This window comes from Anguilla rostrata, chromosome 18 (genome assembly GCF_018555375.3).
Source record: "Anguilla rostrata isolate EN2019 chromosome 18, ASM1855537v3, whole genome shotgun sequence".
In the NCBI taxonomy this organism is placed as follows: Eukaryota; Metazoa; Chordata; class Actinopteri; order Anguilliformes; family Anguillidae; genus Anguilla; species Anguilla rostrata.
The window spans coordinates 11,308,438-11,330,565 of NC_057950.1; the positions used below are offsets into that span (position 1 = coordinate 11,308,438).

At 46.6% G+C, this 22,128-nt stretch overlaps 2 protein-coding genes across 2 annotated transcripts; both read left to right on the forward strand.

Annotated features, from left to right (window-relative positions):
- The first annotated feature begins 579 nt into the window (after positions 1–579).
- Positions 580–17,145, forward strand: tarbp1 (TAR (HIV-1) RNA binding protein 1). The gene is made up of 29 exons (XM_064317220.1): positions 580–1,654; positions 1,895–1,992; positions 2,305–2,374; positions 2,549–2,697; positions 3,072–3,124; positions 3,570–3,667; positions 4,350–4,485; positions 4,740–4,836; positions 5,116–5,205; positions 5,652–5,799; positions 6,222–6,482; positions 6,918–7,015; positions 7,207–7,365; positions 7,773–8,002; positions 8,614–8,842; positions 9,451–9,639; positions 9,946–10,145; positions 10,553–10,624; positions 10,775–10,895; positions 11,044–11,154; positions 11,712–11,861; positions 12,544–12,630; positions 12,796–13,016; positions 13,155–13,236; positions 13,535–13,706; positions 14,130–14,312; positions 14,864–14,988; positions 15,367–15,503; positions 16,351–17,145. Exons 1-29 carry the CDS (start codon positions 685–687, stop codon positions 16,529–16,531), a joined length of 4,917 nt encoding a protein of 1,638 aa, XP_064173290.1. The 5' UTR covers positions 580–684; the 3' UTR covers positions 16,532–17,145.
- Positions 17,146–17,279: 134 nt separating this feature from the next.
- On the forward strand, positions 17,280–21,926 carry LOC135244715 (octopamine receptor 1). Its single transcript, XM_064317221.1, has 3 exons — positions 17,280–18,530; positions 19,313–19,473; positions 19,997–21,926. Exons 1-3 carry the CDS (start codon positions 18,371–18,373, stop codon positions 21,344–21,346), a joined length of 1,671 nt encoding a protein of 556 aa, XP_064173291.1. The 5' UTR covers positions 17,280–18,370; the 3' UTR covers positions 21,347–21,926.
- Positions 21,927–22,128: the final 202 nt, after the last annotated feature.

Sequence of the window (22,128 nt, forward strand, 5' to 3'; positions counted from 1 at the left end):
TCATTTAATCACTTTTATCATCGTGAATAATAAGTAAAATGAAAGCCTGAACAAGAATTACTGTGCTCCTGTGTTTCTTTCCACAAAGGAACTGGAATTCCTGGTGTATATAAACCTATATCATTTAAACTTTATTGGTGCCAATTTACGTCTTGGTGGGGCGGTTACATTACTGTTTGGTTTATTGCACAGCAGGGTTCATGATTGTGAAGATGCTGCCAATAATAATTATACTGAACCAGAAAAAGTATAAACCACATGCCATTGGAGGAGAGGTATTTCTCTGACTGGTGGCCATTGGGCAATTTGAACCTTCACTTCTTGTGTCTATTGTTCCTTTTAGCAGCTTTACATATTAAAATTTAATAGATACTTTCATCCATTCAAATTGCAAGCTCAGTTCCCAAGAAATTCTACTGCACTGCCACTTGCTAAAATAACTGTGACCTTGCATTACGGACTTTCCTTCTTTTAAAAAAAAAACAAAAAGACGATTTCTCCTTTCTGACAAGTCTAAAACATATATTCTGTCCTGGTGACGTCACCAGACACGCGTCACGCATGCGTACAACAGCTCGTTTGGACACGTGGGAGTCCAGGAAGTGTTTGCTCGATTGGAGTGCCGTTGTAAAGAAGCGTGTTGAGTTTTCTGTGGTGCTCTGGTATTTGTGGTTTGTGTGGACTATGTCTTCGGTTTTAATAAATGCCCTTTTATCTAATTGCCCCGATCCAGAAATTGTATTATCTAAATTATATTTTACAACCGATTCGTGGCCGGAGATTGAGAGAGTTGAAGCTTTAACCACGTTGATAGACACAGTCGGTAAACTCCCCGACTATGGCGAGGAATCTAACGGGGACAAACCTAGAGCGTGTAACAGTGCCGCTGCAGCTGTGAAAAGAGAACGTTTTGTTACAAACGTGCAGAATGTTATATGGAATCAGTGTTTACCGCTTTTGTACAAACTCCCCAACGAAAATGAGACTTTACAAAGCGACCCGACTACTGGGACCTCCAAAGAGCTGCTCAATGCTTTGTACGGGTTACTGGCTGTCTGTGTTGGACTATGTGGCACAGAAGTACCAGGTAGATTGGTCAACATTATTTTGCCGGTTTTGGACGTGTCCGAAGGCACCCTGGAAGGAAAAACCCTTCTGAGTGTAGACGTTGCCATCGAGGTCTTAGCTGTTGTTCTACCTGCCGTTTCGTCCGACAATCAGTTGACAGCGAGAATACTTTCTTCTGCCTTCAACTGTATCAAGACACGATCGGACACGCAGGTTTCCAAAACCGTGGTCCGGGTATTATTTACTGTCCTGAATAGTTGCAGCGATGGCGAGAGGAGGGCAGACGTGCTTCGGCGCATCTGGTGTGACTTGCGCACCTGGCACGCGAGTGATAGCTCGGCGACAGTTACGGCTCGCACCTTGCTGTGTCTGACAGCACTGTCAGACTACCTGTTCCCACCAGACAGACCGACTCTTCACCCGGTCGAGGCTGACCCTCGCCTTTCATCTCAGTTCTGGAAGATAATTCAAGAGGGACTAACGCACAGAGACAACCTCGCGCGCAAACGGGCTCTGTACCTTCTGAAGAGATGTGTGATGATATCAGAGGAGGATAGGGTGGAGTTTTGCTGTGCATCTCCAGAAGGTAAGGTATTGGCGTATTTGCGGTGACGTGTAACAAGTATAATACCTGTATTACTCGAAGACAGTGATGCAATTACTGCTCATCTCGTGTTGATGGACATTTCCCTGAAATGTAGTTGAATTACCATCCCACTTACAAGCGAAAGTGAGCTCTGTTTTTTATATCTATGTGCTAGTCATGTACCAGGCCAATGTCAGGTAAATCTGTTTTCATTTAATTTTCACTCGTAATTATCTGCAGGTCAGATTGTCTTCAGATGGGCTCCAAACAGGAGCCAGCTACTCCGGGAATTCTGGGAAGACTACGCTTTGATTATGGAGACCCTAGATGAAACCCAAGTAGGCAGCTATTAATCAGTGTTAAATATGTACTGTGCATCAGCTTTTTTGTACACTGCAATGTACTGCACTGATTTATGAAGAAACACACTTAATGTAGTTCATAACCTTGTCTGTCAGCTCTTGTTTTGTGTAAGTGAACTGCGGGATTTGCCAACGTCAATAACAATTCACTTACTCAAGGAATTAAATTATATGTGAAGGTCGTAGTTTTCATAAGTTCTTTGTCATCATTCAGAAACAGGAGCTGTCAGATAGCTCCATTAGTATTGCTTTTATGATGCAATTCTGTGATGTCACTTGTTTCCCTAGATACATTTGGTCCGGCCTGTACTCAACAGGATCAATACATTGATCGAAGCTACTGTGAGTGATAGTGAAGGTAACTCAACATTAAGCCTTTGGCAGTCTTATTTTACTTTTATATTATTTTCAGGTTTGTTGCATACTTTGAATTTGAACCTGCAACCTCTGGGCTACAAGCGCTGTTCCAAAACCGTTATTATTATGATGCAAAACTGTCCTGCCCCCTTCTCTCTCTCTCACTTTCCCTCAGACAGTGCCCTGCTACACCCCTCTTGGCTGGAGTGTGTGTACCAGCGCATGTTCCACAGTGAGAATAAGACCATTATGAGGGAGGGCGTGTGCCACCTGCTGGATATGCAGGTTATACGCTGCCCTGCCTTTGCCTTGGCTTTTGCACAGGTAAGAGAGGACAAATACTGGCTGTTAACTCATTTAATTATCTTTAACTGGAATATATAAATAATTATATATTTTATATTAGTGGTTTGTGTGCAGTGATAATATTTACAAAGAGGCTGTCTGATTAACTGTTATTGTATTGGATTTGCAATCACTGTAGAAAATCATCTCAGCCAATCGGAACATCCTGTTTTATAATGCTTTTTATACCTTTGTCTTTTTCAATTTTTCAATTTTTAATTTGGATCAAAGATGTAGCTAGTAGCTCTATCAGTTGTTGTTGTGGTATGATCAGTATGTATGTGGTTGGTAAGTTTTGGATGTGCAGAGTTCTTTACCAGGCTCTTGTGCTCCTTGCTTTCTCCCTCCCCTAGTTTATTGTTGGTCCCTTCTTGGACGTCTTGGCTGAGAGCTCACTCTTCCACAGGTGAGTCATTGTGAGTGTGTGGGTAATTCTGGCAGCCAAAATGGCATAGTCTGTTCTTGTATTTCTGTCCGAATTTGCCAGGTGAGATCATTTGGTTTGGTATGGTCACTAGTAAGTTACTCCAGTAGTATAGTATCAAATGTTTAACGTCACTGGCTCATTAATAATAATATAACACCAGCACCCCCCTAGTTTGTTTGCTGCTGTAATGGAATGGGTTTGCAAAGTAAGCTAATCTGTGGATGACTGAGGGGCTATTAAGAACTGAAGTCCAGAAGCAGGGTTTGTGGATTAATTTTGAGGAGCTCTGGACTTCATTTCCCAGCATCCCTCTGTGAAGTATTTTGTGGCACTCAGCCTATTTAATTGTGCCATAAAGGGCAGTCGATCACTCTCTGTCATTTATCATGTGCTGTCGCCCTGATGATAGCTGTTTCCCCCGCAGATCATCCAACCAGATTATTGGGGAGCGCCCCGATTTTGGGACCAAGCTTGAGGCCTTCATGGTGACCTTCTTCAGTGCTCTGCCCCAGGAGAACAGAGGTTAGGTGCCTGGGCCTCAGGGCCCAGAATCAGGATGGCTCGGGTTTTAATCTGCAGCTGTAGCTGCTGAACTGGAACTTGACCCGTGAAGAGTATTCGGTGGTGATGGATGTGTTCATTTGTACAACAGGCTTTCGTTTGTTTCTATTATCTGTTTCTGTTTCTGCCTCAGTGATCCTCATGAATGAGCGAATCATTTTCTGGTTTGTCCTCAGTTACCTCGGATCTCCAGGGTTTTTTTCTGGAGTCCATGCTCTGTTCAGCGTTTTAAGAAAGTGCTGTTCTAAAACTGCTATAAAAAATATTTTTGCATTAACTGACTGATTCATTAACTCCTGGGATCACATTACAAAAATCTAAATAAGAGTGTCTGCTATGTATGTAAAAACTGTAATTCTTTCTTATGACTCTATGTAACTACAATTTTCAGTGTTCATTTTTTTTTGCAGTATAATTTTTCCAGGTCTCAATATGATCATATTCCTTTACCAAGAAAGGCCTCGACAGCTGTGATCCAGCGATGAGTTTAATTAACTGAAGTAACTGAAATGCCTGGATAAAACCCTGTGCAGTCATATAACAATGGAGGCTGCAGTAATGGTCTCTACAGTGTAGTAGTAATGGAGGTAACAGTAATGCTCTCTGTGGGGCGGTAAGCATGTGACTGTTTTCCCTGCTTTAGGTGGTGTCCTGCTGCAGCTGGTCCAGCGGATGGGATCTCGCCACTGGTGTGCTGTGCCCATCCTCTTCCTCTCCCAGGCCCTGTCACGTCTGTTACCCTGCCCCGTCCTGGATCTGCAGGGTCTGCATGCGTTAAGGTAACTCGCCTGGTGGACCACGCCCCATTCATGTCCCAGAGCTCCGCTTTTGCCTCTGAGAGCTGCAGTCTATGTTAGCTTGCTAATTTGCTCATTTAAAAGTAATTATGGTACATTGTAGCATATGCTCAGTATTGTAAAGCAATTAATATATTGCTTCCTGGCATGTTTATCCTAGTGGATCCTCAAATACCATGGAAGACCGATTCTGGGGAAGCACCAGGGGGAAGTAACGAGGCGTTCTTGTGTTTCAGGGAGGTGCTGCGCTGCACCATGATCACTCACCAGGTCCTGCTAAGGGGAGCAGCCCAGTGCTACCTGCTGCACAGCGCCCTCTGCCTTACAGATGTGGTATGGCTTTTTTATGAGGAACTTATACTTATATTTTATGGTAGAACCTTTACTTTTATGGTAATACAAAATGGGAAGGGGAAATGGTTTTAATAACCCTGGATTAAATGAAATGCAATAAGTGTTTTAGTGGGTGGTTACTGCATTATTCAGTTATGCACAGGCTTCAAGAAGACAAGCAGAAGTCCTGTTTGCCCGGCAGCGATAAGAATATAAAGGATCTAAGACAAATGAGCTAATTAAGCTAAATTATGTGTGCTGTCCCTGATCTCTACGCAGACTGCTGTGACGCTGGCTGAGGTCTTTGGGTTTCTGGCACACTTCCAGGCAGAGGAGTCGCTGTGCCGGGGGACTGCGCTCTGGGATCAGGTCTGAGTCACAGGATGGGCAGGGTTTAGAAGATCGGGGGGAGGGGGTCAATCATGTCATAGAGGCTTTTGATTGGCTGCTCAGAACAGGGTTTCACACTGGTTGTGATGAACATTGGCTCATGCCAACAGTCAACAAGGAGTTCCCTAAGCACCGGTTATCAGCCAAATGGCCAACTACAGGTCTCACTTATAGTCATATATTTAAAGTTTGCCAAGTAATATTGTAAAAATGATTGCAACTATTTGTCTCACAGCTCCTAATACCCCTAGCTAGCTACTTTTCTCACCTGCAGTCACCTCAGCAATTTACCCGAAACTTATGCCTGATTACACCTGATTTCGCTAAACAGTGAAACTGAGAATTGACTGACAGTGTGCATTTGTATTTCATGTTTGTGCCTACTCGTCCTGCTTGCTAGTGTCTTTTGTGTGTGTGTCCTCTAGGTGTGTGACTGGCTGCTGGACTGTGAGGGAAGATTTAAGCACATTCTCAGAGACGGGGATTCGAACCCAGGGCCTGGCTCTGAGGGGTCGGTGCGGAGCTTCGTCCAGAGCCAGCTGGAGGCCTTCCTCAGGGTCCCAGCCAGCGTCGGTGAGGGGGGGCTCGGGACAGAGTGGGGGGGACGGGGTCTGCTGTCTGATAATATGTCCAAATTTGATCAGGAATATGTGCGTAACACAGTGTTGTGGTGGTAATCAGGGGCATTGTAGTCAGGGGGGATAGTGGAACTGACTACAAAGGGCCCCAATGCAGGGGGGGGGGGCTCAAAAAGCGGGGACTAAAAAGTATGTGCTACAATCCTGGCAGTAATTACACAATTGACTTATTATGAAATAAACCGCCTCATCTGTGGCAGCTTTATGGGCTTTATTTTACAGCTGCCACAGAAGTCACTGGTTGGCTCATTTCACAGTAAGTTAATGGTGTAATTACCGCCATTGTTTAATTGCAGGTGTGTGCTGTGCGTGCCAGACAGTACTTCCCTCGTTAACCTCCTCTGTGGCTTATTGCAGATGTAAGTGCCAGCGTACCAGACCCTAGGGAGGCGGAGTCTTTGGCCCGAGCGATCCTCCTCTCTGCCGACATGCAGAGACAGGGACCTGGTGAGAACCAGCCAGGTGGACTGGAGGAGTTACTGCGCCCCCTGCTGGACACGCTGACCAGACTCAGCACCAACGTCTACCTCCCCCTCAGCAAGACGGACAAGAGCCTGCAACTTCTGCTGCGGCTGCTCCAGCTGTGTCACAGGGGAGGCGGCCGGAGCACACAGAAAGGCATGCTTCCTGATTGGCTCTGTTTCTCTGATTACTGTGATGTCATCACCCCTCTGGTGGAAGTACATTCTTGCAGATTTTATTCACTGTATTCTTAACAGTGGACATTCTGTCTCCCTACAAACATTAGGAGTTGTTGCATCTATGTTCATGATTAGGTGTGACCAAGTTTAATATTGTAGTGGTTGATGTTTTGTACTGTAATAGTTAGAACATAGTTAGGACAGAAGGAGTACAGGCAGTGACCATCTTCTTTTATCTGTAGAATTGGTTGTCGTCCCTGAGGTTTCATACCTACTGCTCACATACTTGCACACGGTCAGGTGCTGGTATTTTTCACTTGCAGCGACTGTTGCAGTGTGCATTTATAAGAAACTCGGCTTCTTTTGTCCCCCATGTTGCCGTTTATATCCCCATCTTCCGACACTTCTGCAGTGGATGGGGTCTTAGTCGCCGTGGAAACATCCATGTTGGCCGTGGCTGAGCCGGTGCAGGAGTTCCTTTTGCGAAGGTTGAGTGGGGAGCTGTGTGAGGTAAGCACCCGTTCACCACAATGAAAAGCTCCATTTATCTCTTTCTCTTTCACACTCTCGCTTTCGCTCTCTTTCCTTCCTCTCCCTACCCCTCTGTGTCTATCTGTTTCTGTTCCTGTCCTCCTCTCTCCTCCTGTTTCTGTCAGTCGTAGCTGTGTGTACAGCAGCTCTGACGCGCTCTCGTTCTGCAGCTCTGCGATGTGGACCGGTGCGCTCTGTATCTCTCGGTCCTGAGGGAGCTGGTCCGGCTCTACGGCGCGGTCGGATGGCACCGCACCAGTCGGCTGGCAGGGTTCGCCCCGCCTCTGATCCGTAACTGCCTGAGGACGCTGCAGGGACCAGAGGAGGAGGTAGAGGAGCCATTCTTCCCCAATCTGTTATTTCTTTCATTCCATTAAAAAAAAATCTCTCCTGTTATATTTAAGAATACTTTCATACCCAATAGATTTTACTCCCCTTTGCAGCAAAATCAGGGAGTGGCAGTGAGGATATTCTGATGTAATGACACCCCAACTATTTTTTTTTCTTGGATGTCCACATGGTGGCGCCACTTTGCTGATTTTTTAGTTTTTAGTTTTTTGAGTGAACATAAAAAGTGTCTGTATTTATTGTGCTTCGGAAGAGTTTACAGCCGTTTTGTGTGTTTCAGAGTATTCTATAGTATTGGAGCTGTATTTGGCTATTTTATGTAACGTATTAACTCCTGCTGCTGAAATGCGAAGATTTTATGTGACCTGGCCCCTCCCCTTGTTCCCAGAATCCTTCTGTCAGCGGGCAGGTGGGCAGAGCAGTGAGCATGGCATCCTTAGCCCAGCTCTGTGAGCTGGGAGAGGAGCATCGGGAGGACCTCCACCCTGAAGCCATGCGAGCGCTCTCCTCTGTAGCGGGGCTCTTCCTCCCCTCCTCTTCTGCATCCTCCTCTTCCTCACCGACCAACCCCATCCAGACCCTGCGCAAGCCTGCAGCTTCAACCACCAACCTGGAGGGGTCAGTTTAAGGGATGCAGTGCAGTTAGTGCGGTTTCTCTCGAGTTTGTAGGGGTCCTGCTTTGTTTTTTGGACTTCTCTGTTCTTGTAGAACTCCACAGAGACAGTCTGTTAAGGCTGCTCAGCCATGATAAACAATCTGTGTTTTATCTGTTGTTTAATGATCACTTCATCCTTACGTAACTGTAATGGTCAAGGGCCATGGGTATGTTAATGTGATCTTATGCGTTCTCATGATGACAGCAGTAAATGTACATGATGTGTGGAGAAAGCCTCAGTGCATCTCAGTGTACTCCATTAATTCTACATTAAGTCCAGTATAACCATGCAGATCCACTTGTTTTTGTATGCTTGTCATGAGACTGGGTAGGACATGTCTGAGAGGCTGAACTGTCTACATCTCTAACACACATTCCTAGTCCTATTTTTGGAATATCTGAGTAGTTGATAACAACTTTTTCATCCTTTATGTCTAATTAAATTGATCACTTGCCAGTTAAATCAGTTGAATTAATCTTGTTATTTCTTCATTCATGCCTATGGATGCTTTTGTGTCTGAAAGCAGTAAGTGTAAACCAGCTCTCTGTGATGGGACCCCTTTTTGTTCCTCAGGGGTCACGATGAGGGCCCTGACCTGCGGGGGTGGGGTCGCATGGCGGCCCACTTTGTGCGGGACCAGTGGACCTGCCTGCGCTTCGTCCTGGCCTTCCGGGTCCCGCCTGGGCCCGCACTGGCCCCCCCGGCCCCCGTGGTTCTGGGAGCCGCGATGGAGGCGCTGGCTGTCCTGACCAGTGACCTGGTTCTGCCTGTCCTGGACTGCATGACTGCCCTGCTGCCCCAGGTCAGTAGCGGGGTAGCGCACAGGGCTCCGCGCGATCGCCATCGCCAGTGGCCTGTGTGTGTGTCGCTGTAAGCTGCTTCTTAAGGTTGTGTGTGCAGAGTGCAGATCCTTAAATCATAATTGGGGAAAAACATAATCATTTTCAGGGTTGAATCTTGTTGTGTATTATTGATTGTGACACACATAATCTGTAATGTCTGCTGTTTGATTCACTGTTCGTGCTGTATGTGGCTGAAACATTTTTTTTCTTGAAGTGCAATCTACTGCATGACTTGCCTGACTGATGGATTTGCAGAGCTCGGCACAATGTCATTTATTCATCATTCATTATTAGCCTGGCTGTTCCCTTTTGGTTGCAGCGAACAGACTGTATTTTTATGGCTGTATTCATGGGAGTTGCACTGTGAGTGTGTGTGTTGTGTGAGAGAGAGAGAGAGAGGTGTGTGTGTGGTGTGTGTGTGGGTTTGTGTGTTTGGGGGGAGAGCTTTGTGTTGTGTGTGTGGGGGTATTGTTTGTGTGAGACTTTGTTTTGTGTGTTTGCTGGGTGTGTGTGGATGTATTCATGTAAAGACTTCTTTTAAACCAACCTTGAATCTTCCGCCCACCAGGTGGTGCTGTCTGAAGAGGCTTTGACTGTGGAGGCAGTGACCCTGGCCTGGAAGGTGGTGCTGGGCCTGAGCAGTAACCCTCATGATTTCTGGCCTGTTCTGGAAGGCTTTGTGCGGTTCGGCTTTGACCGCAGCCTGCTGGAGCTAACAGACACAGAGGCACCGAGGCTCTCCGCCACTGTGCGGCAGGTGAGTGGGGTTCATTCATAACCTGTGAGGCTGACAGAATGTGGAAGGACAGTCAGAAATACAGAAAACAGGAGCTAAAGAGGCTGCATTCATTATATCACAAGCAAAAGCCTGTAAACACAGTGTATTTCTATAAACTCAGTTTTGTCACTTAAATTGTATTCCGAACAGTGCTTTGGATACATAAAAATGACAAATAAATGAAATGTCCTTATTTGTGTATATATAGTTGAAATGTTCCTCATTAGTTTGCTGTGATTAACTCAATGTTGGACACTCTGTAACGGTTGTGGGTGTTTTCTGCAGATTGCCTCTGAGCTATTGGAGCTGTCCGAGGTCAAGACGGGCGTGTTCAACGTGTTGATCCGGCACTGCTGCCATACCTGGCTGCCCTCTGACCCCGGAAGTGAAAGCCAGAGGGACGCCTGCTTCTCCAGTGCTCTCAAACATGTGGACATCTTGGCCGAAGCCTGTGTGTACGGGCCCGTGTTCAGGAGGGATCAGAGGTGTGTGTTTGTGTGTGTGTGGAATCATAAGTAACTTAGTATTATTAATTTTACTAGATTAGCAGGTTATAAAAATCAGTAAAATATCATATAATAGGTTTTGTTTTTGGGTGTGTTGACTTGTACTTAACTTGTACTTGTACTTGTGAGTAACCTGCAACAGAAGAGTACAGTTTAGTGATTATCGAGGCAGAATAAATTAAATTGGTTGTAGAATGTGCAGTGTAGACTGTAGCACTTGTGGAATATAGTGTCCCTGGTGGTAGCGGTAGTATTGGCAGTATTTGTAATAACTGTAGTAGTGTGGTTGGAAGCATGGTTTTTATGCCATCCTGTTTTATGGTGCAACTGTGAATTATTGAGGGGACAGCCGTGCTAAAACATAAAATTGCTTTTTCTGAATTCAGGCTGGTCCAGGAAGTGCAGACGTATGTGGAACAGCTCGGAGAGGAGTGTGCAGCAAACACAGCCGTGACCAGGTCAGGGTGTGTCTCCCTCTCTCTCTCTCTCTCCTCTTTTTTCCTCCAGCCACACATTCCTGCATCTGTACCTGACAGTCTATTGCTCTATCGCTCTCTCTCTCTCTCCCTCTCTCTCTCTCTCTCTCTCTCTCTCTCTCTCTCCCTCAGTGACAGCAGAGATGAGCAGTTCCCTCGTGTCTGTGCGATGGCGTTCCTCAGCAGGCTGGATGCCTCCTGTGCTCTGCATGAAAGATTGATGGAGGAGCTGGTTCTGCTGCTGCTAAGAAAGGTGGGGCAAGTGGGAGAACTTCTCGCAATGCTGTGTGTGTGTGTGTGTGTGTGTGTGTGTGTGTGTGCGCGGGCATGTGCGTATGTAAATGTGTGTGTGTGTGTCCTTTCCCCCTGATGTGACTATAACTCTTCCCGCTTTTTCTCAGGATCAGGAAATATCTAAGTCGAAAGTGCGTTACTATAGTAACTCCCTTCAGCATCGAGTGAAGAACAGGGTGTGGCAGACTCTGCTGGTACTGCTGCCCAAACTGAGAGAGGTGAAACATACGAGTCAGCGCAGTCATACGCACATCTCCCTGCACTACACCACCACACACACCACACACACCGACACACAACACACACACAACACACAGCACTACCACACACATGCACATACGCACACGTGCGCACACACGACATCACACAACATGCATACAACACACACACACACACAACACACACACACACATGCAACATGCACGTACGCAAACGCACACACACACAGACATCACACAAAGCGACACACACACACACACACACACACAAACATGCACGTACGCACACGCGCACACACACACAGACACATTCACACACAAACATGCATGTACACACACACACACACACACACTCTCTCTCTCACACACTCTCTCTCACACACACACACTCACTCACATACTGTACTCTTTCTAGCACCGTTACGTGAATATGTGAGATATGCTGTATGTGCGAGTTTAACTTGCACACGTGTGTCTCACGCTCACACAAATGTGCGCACAGTCTCTTGCACGCCCATGTGTTCAGCCTGACTCACGGTGGCGGTGTCTCTGCGCAGGGGTTTGTGGAGACCGTGCTGGGCCGGGTGTGCGAGGCGGGCTTCTGCAGCAACCAGGCCTCGGTGAAGTACCTGATCGAGTGGATGACCCTGCTGGTCCTCTGCAGGCACCCTGCCCTGATAGACAGTCTGTGGGCCTGCTTCAGCGTGGTGAGCACCGAGCTACGTCTGCACCCCAACACGCCCGCACCACGGAGCACTTCACCCTGCAGCATTAACACCATCCCCGAGAGCGGCACTCGCGCTGCCCGCTGCAGTGCGTCAGATAAGAGCGTCTGCCGTGTGATTGTAATGTAATGGAGAACTCTGTGACTGTGGAACTCATTTAATGACCCCCACATCAGTCACAGGTCTAAGTACTGATACCTTTGTCCAACGCACACTACTGTCGACAATGTAATTACTATTTAATGTATGAGTACTCGAAAGAGTGTCAGAAATTGGACAACATACTATATACAATGGGTCAGCAATAGATTTTCGTACAGTATGAATGTGTAAGAAATTATATTGATCAGAATATTTTACCATTAAACCAGATTTGCTCAGTAAAAACAGATAGATTTAGCCTGAAAGCTTAAATGGGTAGAATATGAAATGTGGAAAAAACAAAAAATCTTAAAAGGAAAATTAGTATACAGAGGATCTCTTTGGACCCTCTTGGACTCCTGAAGCACAGTTTAGGAATGCTCTACACTACAATACTAACGCCTGCAGTGTCAAACCTGGTATCTTGAGTAAAACATCTGAAATCAGCAGTTTGTCGTCTGTCTTTGTGGATCATAAATGCAGATAAGCATTGAACCTGCGATGCATTAACGTGTGTGTGCAGGATCAAGAGAAGACCAAGACTAGTATCTGTACCTTCCTGTCTGTACTGGTGCACTTGGACATCATTCTACCTGGTGTTCAAGACAAGGTAAGACCTCTAATTGCATCATCTATAACCACAACTATATAAAATGTCACAATAGGTAAGCTCTCAGGAGACACGCTCAAATCTTTCCCCATTTCTCACTCTTCGCCTCTCTCTTCCTCCTCTCCCTCTCCCCTTCTCCTCCCTCCCTCCCTCCCTCCCTCCCAGGCTAAGCAGTGGCAGAAGGCGGTGGACGTGATCCTGCAGTGGTGCTTCAGTCATAACTTCAGCGTCCGTCTCTACGCGCTGCTGGCCCTCAAGCGGGTCTGGGGCCTGGAGGGGCCCAGGGCCCTGGCCGAGGACACGGCGGGGGGGCCCGGTGGGCTGAGGGGCCTGGCGGCCGTCGTCCAGGCCTGCCTGCAGCAGGCCGAGGCCATGCAGTCCACGGGGTGAGTGTGCAGCCATCAAGCCGAGCTGATTGGTCGATGGGTTAATTGGGTGACTGGGTTGGCTGCCTGATTGATTGCATCATTTAGAATGCTGGGTGATTTAGGCAAAAGTAGTCCCATCAGTGACTGTGTCTGCAGGAACGCGATGAAGAACTGGACCAGGATACAGGAACATTTCTTCTTTGGGGCCTTTCACCCACTGGAAGACTACAGCATGGAGGTGTGTCTGCCAGGGGAATAGCATCTGTCCCTGATTATTCTAATTTAAATCAGCTTAATTAAAATATCAAACGCTAGCTGTTGCTTTGCCAAACCACAAACAAAGTGATTGTAAGGGCACTACCAGTAATGGAATTAATCATATTGTATAATAAAATAATGATAATTAATAATGTTACTAAGTGTTGTTTACAGTTTTCTTGTTGAAATAATGGTAATCACCTTCCAATGGTAATAGTTGGAATGGAGGGATCATTTCTCATATGAATGTTTTTTTTCATTCTCACGTTGTTTTCCAGACCATATTCCACACCTTCCCTAGCCTGTCAGAGCTGGCGGATGATGAGTGGATTCCCCCCTGGAAGTTTGAGCGGCTGGTGGATTTTGCCCACAGCTCTGTGCTTCCACTGAGGAATCCCACCCAGGACCTGAGCCAGCTGCAGCCTGGGGACTGGATCCAGCAGGACAAAGGTACAGTTAACCTCCAGACCACAAGGGGGCGGCAGAAAGATGAATGTGTTTGTGAGTGCAGGTTTATAATCATGGGAAGAGGTAGACTGTTTACTGAATGACTGGCTATCTAAAGCAAGTCTATTGGATGTGAACTATTTAATGGTGAGTGAATGTCTGCAATGCACACTCTGGATGTTCAGATGGAGCTCTCTATCTTCTATGCTTGTGACACTCTTTGGCACACACTAATCTCACGCAAGCAATGGACAGCAAGCCACCACACTGCCAGTCTGCTCAGATTGTTGTGGGTGTTCGATGAAGGGTTTCCAAAATGAGCCATTTTACCCACATAGGGGGTCCTCAGTCTCTGGATGGCAATTTCGGGTGCCTGAGATGAGTGGTTAGTAATGGAGCTGATTAATGGGTCTGCTGTGAATGCAGACGGGGAGAAGGAGGAGCGCTGGGTGGAGGTGCAGAAGAAGATCACCCCCTGGAGGCTCAGTATCCAGGACCAGGACCCTGAGCTGCAGCTGGTGCCCCAGCAGAGGGCAGCTCGCCTGGGCAAGCTCCACAGCGCCCTCCTGGTGGTTGCATCCCTCATTGATAAGCCCACAAACCTAGGAGGTAAGACACAAGCACATAAATCTACAGTATGCATTCTAATATATGTCCACGTCAAGTGCACATATACCTCTTCACGATTTGCACACACATACCAAGCCCCGCCCCACAGCACTGTTAATGCACACCACATGTGTGCGCAACAGTGGGATGATGGGTACTTATTTAGCTCTGCTCAGAATGTTTTCTTTTTCACAGATAAGCATGCCAGCCAGCCAGCAGCAGGCTGAGTTGCTAGGCACTGCTGCTGTATCTATTGCCACACCGGGCAAACACCGCACTGGCATGGGCAGCAATCCCAGCTCAATTTCAGTTTATACAAAGATAAATTCAGTGGCCGCCTGTTGTTTGTTGAATTAAATGGCTTCCTCAGGCACATCAATCGCTCTTGCTCCAGACACTCTGTGGAAGGCTTTTATTGTGTTTTTATAGGTCCACACTGGGGAAAACCCATTTTGAAAATGCTTATTGAAGTGACTCTTAATGAGGAAAATAAACCGTGACCTGGATGTAAATGTAGCCCTGGATCGATTTCAACTGCTTTGTTTGAGCAGGGTTGTGTCGGACGTGCGAGATCTTCGGTGCGAATGCTCTTGTGATGGACAGCCTTCATCACATCAAGGACAGGAACTTCCAGGCCCTGAGTGTGTCAGCTGAGCTGTGGCTCCCTCTACTGGAGGTGGGTGGTACTGAATGTTTTTGCATCTGTCTGTCCTTTGTCCTCACTACCTGCCCTCTATAATGAAAATATGTCCTGTCATTCCACTTGTCCTGGGCTTATCATTTCTGTCCATTGTGCAGGTGTTGATGCGTAGGTTTACAGCTAAAAGATTTTTATGTCGATACGTGAGAACGTTCTCTTTAGGACAAAAGCTCTCAGTAATCCAATGGGGCCGGTATTATGTGCAGGTTTTTGACCAGTTTCATCACAGGTAATGCCAGGGCCAGACAGTTAAACCATAACCAAATTTCAGGGTAACGGCTGGTTAAATGGAAATGTAACGCATGGAAAAGCAGTGGCTTTGACCGCCTGGGCGTTCATTTCCTCTCCCGGCAGGTGAAACCAGGTGAGCTGTCGGACTTCCTGCAGGTGAAGAAAAGGGAGGGGTACTGCATTGTTGGAGTGGAGCAGACAGCCTACAGCCAGAGCCTGCTGGACTACTGCTTCCCCGAGAAGAGCCTGCTGCTGCTGGGGTGAGTCTCTCTGCAGCCCCGCCACGTCCAGGACCAGTGGAGCATCTTCCAACTCACCCAGCAGTGTTTTGTAAATCTCCATGATGCGCTGCCTTGCACTGGGGTTGAGCTTGGTTGGGTTTGCTGGTCCCTTTGGGTTTGGGTTCGAAACGGGCTTCATTTTCAGGCTCAATCAAACTAACCCAATTAAGCTAAAACTGATATTTTAGCATTAGTCAACAGTGTTGTGAATGTGATCACACACGCACACACACGCACACACACACACACACACACACACACGCACACACACGCACACACACACACAGCTTGACTCCACAGAGCAGGAGAAATCACTTAGGAGCTGTCAAAGCTGTGCAGCGTAATTATGCTAGACTACCACCGTGTATACACACACACACACGCACACACACACGCACGCACACGCACACACACCCTTTTTACCTTTGTTTACTCAGAGCACAGATTAACGACCTGTCTGAGCACGCCACGGGTTTAATGAGCTCCCACTCCCCGTGGAGCGAGCTCTAATTTGTGCATGATAGCCAGTCTGCAGTGACATGTGGACAGCAGACCAGAGTAAAACTGAGATTCACCTTCTGAAATGAGTGCTTGTCTCCAGGTACACTGATGCTGATAATGGGGAGGAGGGCGTCTAATTGTGATCTGAGAAAGTGTGAGGCGTACTAAGCTTTGAACAGTCATGTATCTGCAGCTATATGTGTAATGGCCAGGTGGCACCCCTAAATTGTGATGGGAACAGTGTCTTGAATAAATGATGGAACTGTCACTGAGCAGATGCGCGTGTACTGTATATATATGCTACTTACCCCCTCTCCTTGGACAGGAACGAGCGGGAGGGGATTCCGGCGAACTTGCTGCAGCTCCTGGACGTCTGCGTGGAGATCCCACAGCAAGGCATCACACGCTCTCTCAACGTGCACGTGAGCGCCGCCCTGCTGGTGTGGGAGTACACGCGGCAGCACCTGATCCCCGGGGCTCAGCCTGTAGTGACCTCTGACTCCTGACCCCTGACCCTCTGGTCCCCGCACAGTTGACTGAGACATTTGAGACATCGCCTGTGCCCTGTGTCCTGTGACTTGTGCATCGTCTCTGTGCATCTGCTGTCAGCAGCACAGGCTTTTATTTTTTGCCAAAGATGCACAAATTCTCAGAACTTAACTGCAAAAATACATTCTACCTCTGTTTGCATTTAAAAGTTTAATGGGATATCTATGGAAAGAGTGTAAATGTTTTTATCAGTGTTTTCGCTTTGACTGGTGTACTGTTTTATTGCATTGATGCGGATAGAAGTGGGGCCTTGGCTCCTGATTTGTGCAGGTGATATCTCCTCTGATCCAATTGGAGCAGGTGTTTACCTTGTGGTTCTTGTGCTGCAGAGACTGTCCTCCCCTTTTTCCCACCCTCCTGCCCTCTGCTTCCTAGTACAATGGAACTGAGTAATGGCTACAAAATGGTAGTAGAATTGTGGGGATATTACATGACTCCCTAGGATAGAAGCGTGGTAAAGCATGAACCTTATTGGCAGTCATTTCTGCAGCATCTGAAGTCCAAACAAGCCTAGCCCCAGGCCTTAGTTATGAGAATTTTATTTGAATAAATAGATTTAGTAAATAATGTACTTATGGCTATATTGATTTCTGTTGTACTTACAGGTGTGTGTGTGTGTGTGTGTGTGTGCACGTGCTGCAGTGAGTGTCGCAGAGATAAGAGCATGACAAAGACAAGAAAAAATGCTGGAAAACCACAGGGAGCAACTTTTCTGTTGATTGCAAAGATTTTCCGCAGTCTTAAATCCTGCAAGAAGGTTATTACACAGTTTATGTTCTGGGCCCTTTGAACAAAGGAAGGAGGAGAGAGAACAGAGGGACTGCAGGGAGAAATTGCTGCAGTAATTGCCACTTTCGAGTCGCAGAAAATCGTCCTCATTTACGATGATGGTTTTCCTTAAATTCTTTTTTTTTTTTTTGTTCTGCACGCGAAGGGCGAAAAGACGAACGTGCGCTGTATAATTGTGATCGTTATCTTGTTAATACATAAAATAAGTTTTTAATGAAAAAATTATATAAACATTAACTTTTTAATTAAATACGTTTCTCACACAAATTATTAAAATATTGGCTTTCGAAGCACTGTCACTGAACATTTCTATTTTTACATACATTATCGAGATAATCATAAATGCATACAATAATACATTTGCTACGACACAAGCTGCTGTAGAATTAAAACCACATTGACGTTAGGGATTGATCTATGTACTGAAATAACAGGTTTTGCGCACTTTGGACAAGCTGTGCAATTGGTAACAGCCATATTTAAGCAAGGACTACTTAAAATATAAGGCAACTAATAACTACATTTGCTGTGCGTGAGGAACATATTTCTGCGGTCGACCATTTTAATAAACAAATGGGAATTTCATCACTGTTTAAATATGCAATGTGTACTTTATCGCTTTCATTATCAGTCTCGGTGCTGCAGAGGGGACTGAGGATCAAAGTCGTTAAATGTATTATTTTGCTGCGGGTATTTGCTCAGGGGTTTTTTTTCCAGGAAAAAAAAAATATGAAAAGGAGTGTTTGATTTTCCGTCCAGCCAAAACGCCGGGCAGTGCAAACGCGGTGATGCACTGGCACAGTGCGTGCGCCACGCCACACCCCGCTTTGCCGGGAGAGTAGCGACGGGCAGGTGGCATAACCGAAGACGAGCCAACTGAAGGAACAAGGGGGAGGACAAGTGTAAAGCAAGTTTAAGTCCAGCTGTCCGAATTCTGGACCAGGACCGTCCAGGTTTGGGGTGTCATCGCTACGACCTTGGGAAATTTGCAGTTATTTTCAGCTTCGATGGATCAGCTCAATGGACGGTCGGACTCTAGTGACTCTCTTATTGCTGAACTGCGACTGGCTGCAGCCAACTCCACGGTGAAAATGTTACATGCCTTACCTCGAACCAAGCTGTTCTTGGAAGTATTGATCGTGCTGATGTGTTTGGGCGCGGTGACAGGTGTGTCGGTTTGCACGTGAAAAGTTGAAGTTTGCTACTGCAACCTGTTCAGTGAATGTTGATACTGCATAGATGGCTCTGTGATTTTAAAGTAAAATACTTTTTTTGTAAAAATCTTGGTATAGCAAACACTTTTATTGTTATATCATGTTCGTATTTTTATTATAATAAAACAAATAATTAATAATTTGTAATAATCTATAATTATCAAATAATAATAATTTATTATTTGATAATTATAGATCTCATAGTTGCAGAACAGGAAATATGTTGTTGAGTCAGTGTACTTGTACCTTTTAGGGCTGTACCTAATTTTCAGATTTGTTGTTTGGAATTATTTTATATTTGAAATTGAAGTTTCTAACAGTTTAAATTTATTGTACAAACGTACAGCTTTTGCAGCTTTCCCGGTATATGTTTACAAACTATTAAATAATGTATTTTTTAAATTCCATAACAGTCCCTTCACATTAATCTACAGTTACAGGTTCTACAGATATGTAGGTCACATCTTACTGAAAAATCACAGCAAGGAATGATGAAAATTATCTTTATAAACTTGCTACTTAATGTGAAACATTACAAATAACTACATTGCAGATGTATTTATATAATTGTATATTTAATTTAGACATCTCTGAGTAAGAAATGGGTTTGTAAAATGTATATAGTATTTACATTGGAGTCTGATGTATGCTGTGGGTATTTTTAAATCTCTGTTTTTGATGATATCGATCTAAACACTTTAACTGATGCTTTTAATGAATGTGTGTGCCCCCCAGGTAACATTCTGGTGATCCTGATAGTGGCGGCAACGAAGACATTTCATTCGGTGACGTCAGTCCTCATCATCAATCTGGCCATCAGCGACTTGCTCGTGGGCATTGGGGTCATGCCCTTTGTGGCTGTATCGGTCATGAATGACGCCTGGGTCAGCTGTGCGGTCAGTAGCATGTAATCGTTATTATAATGCGTGACATTCATTTTGAACAATTCATATGTTATTTCTTGCTCCTTAATTCATAATGTTCTGCTTCCATTAGAGGATTCGGCTAAACATTGAAGGCTACATTTCATGTAACATGTAGCATTACAGTGTTGGCTGACACTTTTATCCTGAGCTATATACACGATGTTAATTTTGTTTTACAGAATATGCATTTATACAGCTTTCTGAAACGTTGTTATATGTTGTTATGTACATTTTCATTTGGTCTTGAAGTGGAAAGTGGCTCTCAGGCTGCTCGGCTGGTAAAGACAGTCACCAGGAGAAAGGGCTGGGCTCTTGTTGTCAGACTGTGATTGATAGGAGCTTTCTGTTGCACCGCATCACAGCATGGATGTTTTTTCTACTGCAGCCAGAATGATCCTGAATCCCTTCCTTTGTTGAGCTCGTTAATGGAGTAATGCAGGGCGTTTGTGTATTTTTATTATTCGACCTCGCCTTTTCCGTCGTCTCCCTGCAGGACCTGTGTCTGTACGTCGGCTACACCTCCTCGGTGTACTGCACGGCCTCCGTGCTGACGCTGGCCGCCATCGCCCTGGACCGCTACCGCTCCATCATCGACTGCCTGCGGTACAGCTCGCAGTGCACGCTGTGCCGCAAGGGCGCGGCGGTGCTGTGGATCTGGCTCCAGGCCATGGTGACCAGCTGCCCCCCTCTCCTGGGCTGGAGCGAGATGGACTACGTGGGCCCCATGTACATCTGCACCTTCAAATGGTCCAGCAGTCCCAGCTACACTGTGTTCATGTCCGTCCTGTGCTTCCTGCTGCCCGCGGCGGTCATCCTCTTCTGCTACGTGCGGATCGTGAAGGTCGCCCGGGGTCACGCCCGGAGGATCCACGACCTGGAGGACCACCTGCAGCGCAGCAGGGGGCTGCCGGCTGGCTCCGGCGCGCCCGGCCCTAACCCCGCCCACCTCCAGCCTCACCCTTTCTGGGACACGCCCACCTCCTCCCGGCTGGTCTACTACCTGAGCGGGAGGATTGTTCCGGAAGCCCACCTGGACAGGAGCCACCCCGGTCCTGTCCTCCCTGACCAGTCGTGCAGCGTGACGGGCACACTCAACACCGGCGGCAGGCGACTGCGCTCGCTTCTCACGCAGCTGCAGGCCAGCGGCCCTCAGCACCACCATCAGCAGGGCTCCCAGCAGCACCATGGCGTGGTGCGGCTGCTCGTGGTCATCGCCGCCTTCTTCCTGTGCTGGACGCCGTTCGTGGGCGTGATGCTGGTGCAGGCCGTGGAGACGGCCCTGTCCCGCCCGTCCAGCGTGATCCCGCCCGACGTCATCACCTTCGCCTACTGGCTCCTTCTGCTCAACTCCGACATCAACCCGCTGCTGTACGCGCTGCTCAGCAAGCGCTTCCAGGGGGCGCTCAAGAGCTTGAGGCGCAAGCTGCGGGCCTGGCTGAGAACTGCCGTCGGGAGAGGAGGAGATGGGGCGGACGAGGGGGAGCACGGAAACCACGAGCCTTGCTCCGTCACGGCAACCAATCACCTCCCCCAGTTTAGCTCCAACAACGCCCCCTCAGACAGGACCAACCGCTCCTCTGTCTTCTCTGTGGACTCAAACTGCACCGAAGTGTGCAAGGAGCCTCTGAGCGGAATCTTCCTTCCTGGCAGTTCCTCCTCCTCCTCCTCCTCCTCTTCCTCTGTATGGCAAAATGGGGGCAGGGGGAGGAATGTGGACAGGCTGCAGGTCCCCTCCAAGCCCCAAGAGGGGGATAGACTCCCTTTCTCAGCAGCTACCAAGGACAGGCAAGCAACTTTCTTTTTTGGCCAGATTACTGTCAAGGTGGAACATGCTGCGGACTGAAACCATGTGGGACATGAACACAAGACTGGGATATTATTATTATTATTATTGCCTGTTCTGTTTAAGGTATTTTTTATATGTTTTGTAATTCAACCTTTTCTTTATACATCATACTAGGTACTATTCTAGTGGACTTTCAAGTCAACCATTGTATCATGTCATATTTTATGATAAAGTTGATTATTATATTTATGATCTGCAACTACAATCAGATAAGCAATAATGATAATACATATTTTTTTATACATCTTTATACTCCTGTTGTGGTGCATTCTTCTTATAGCTAAAGCATTAATCTTTTTGTCCAGTGATGTACTCGTGGTCTGGAATCAAAATCCTTGTCCTGCTATGACTGCGGGACCTGGTGGGTGATGAGTCATCATCCAGGGAGGTTGGGGTTCCTTTTCAATTTCTCTTGCTTCATCACGCATAGGAACGGCTCGTCTTTTTGATGCTGCGTCAGCTGCTGAGTGAAGTTTGCTCCTTTGGTGCTACGACTGTGCGGCTCAGCTGTAAAATGCTGCGAAGAGCGTGCTGCTCTCCGAGGCTGACGGAGGACGTTGCAGCATTTGGATGGGACTACAAATGCGAGCGGGAGAAACTTACGGCAGAAAGCGCAGTAGTAAAACTGTTCAGGATTAAACTTCAATGTCAGCTATGTTATGTTTGAGAATTATTGCAACCTTCAAAATTAAGAATCGCTTAAACGCTTAGAGGCTATTTAATGATGACCATTTAAAAAAAATGTGACCATAAACTAGCAGTTTGATGATATTATACCT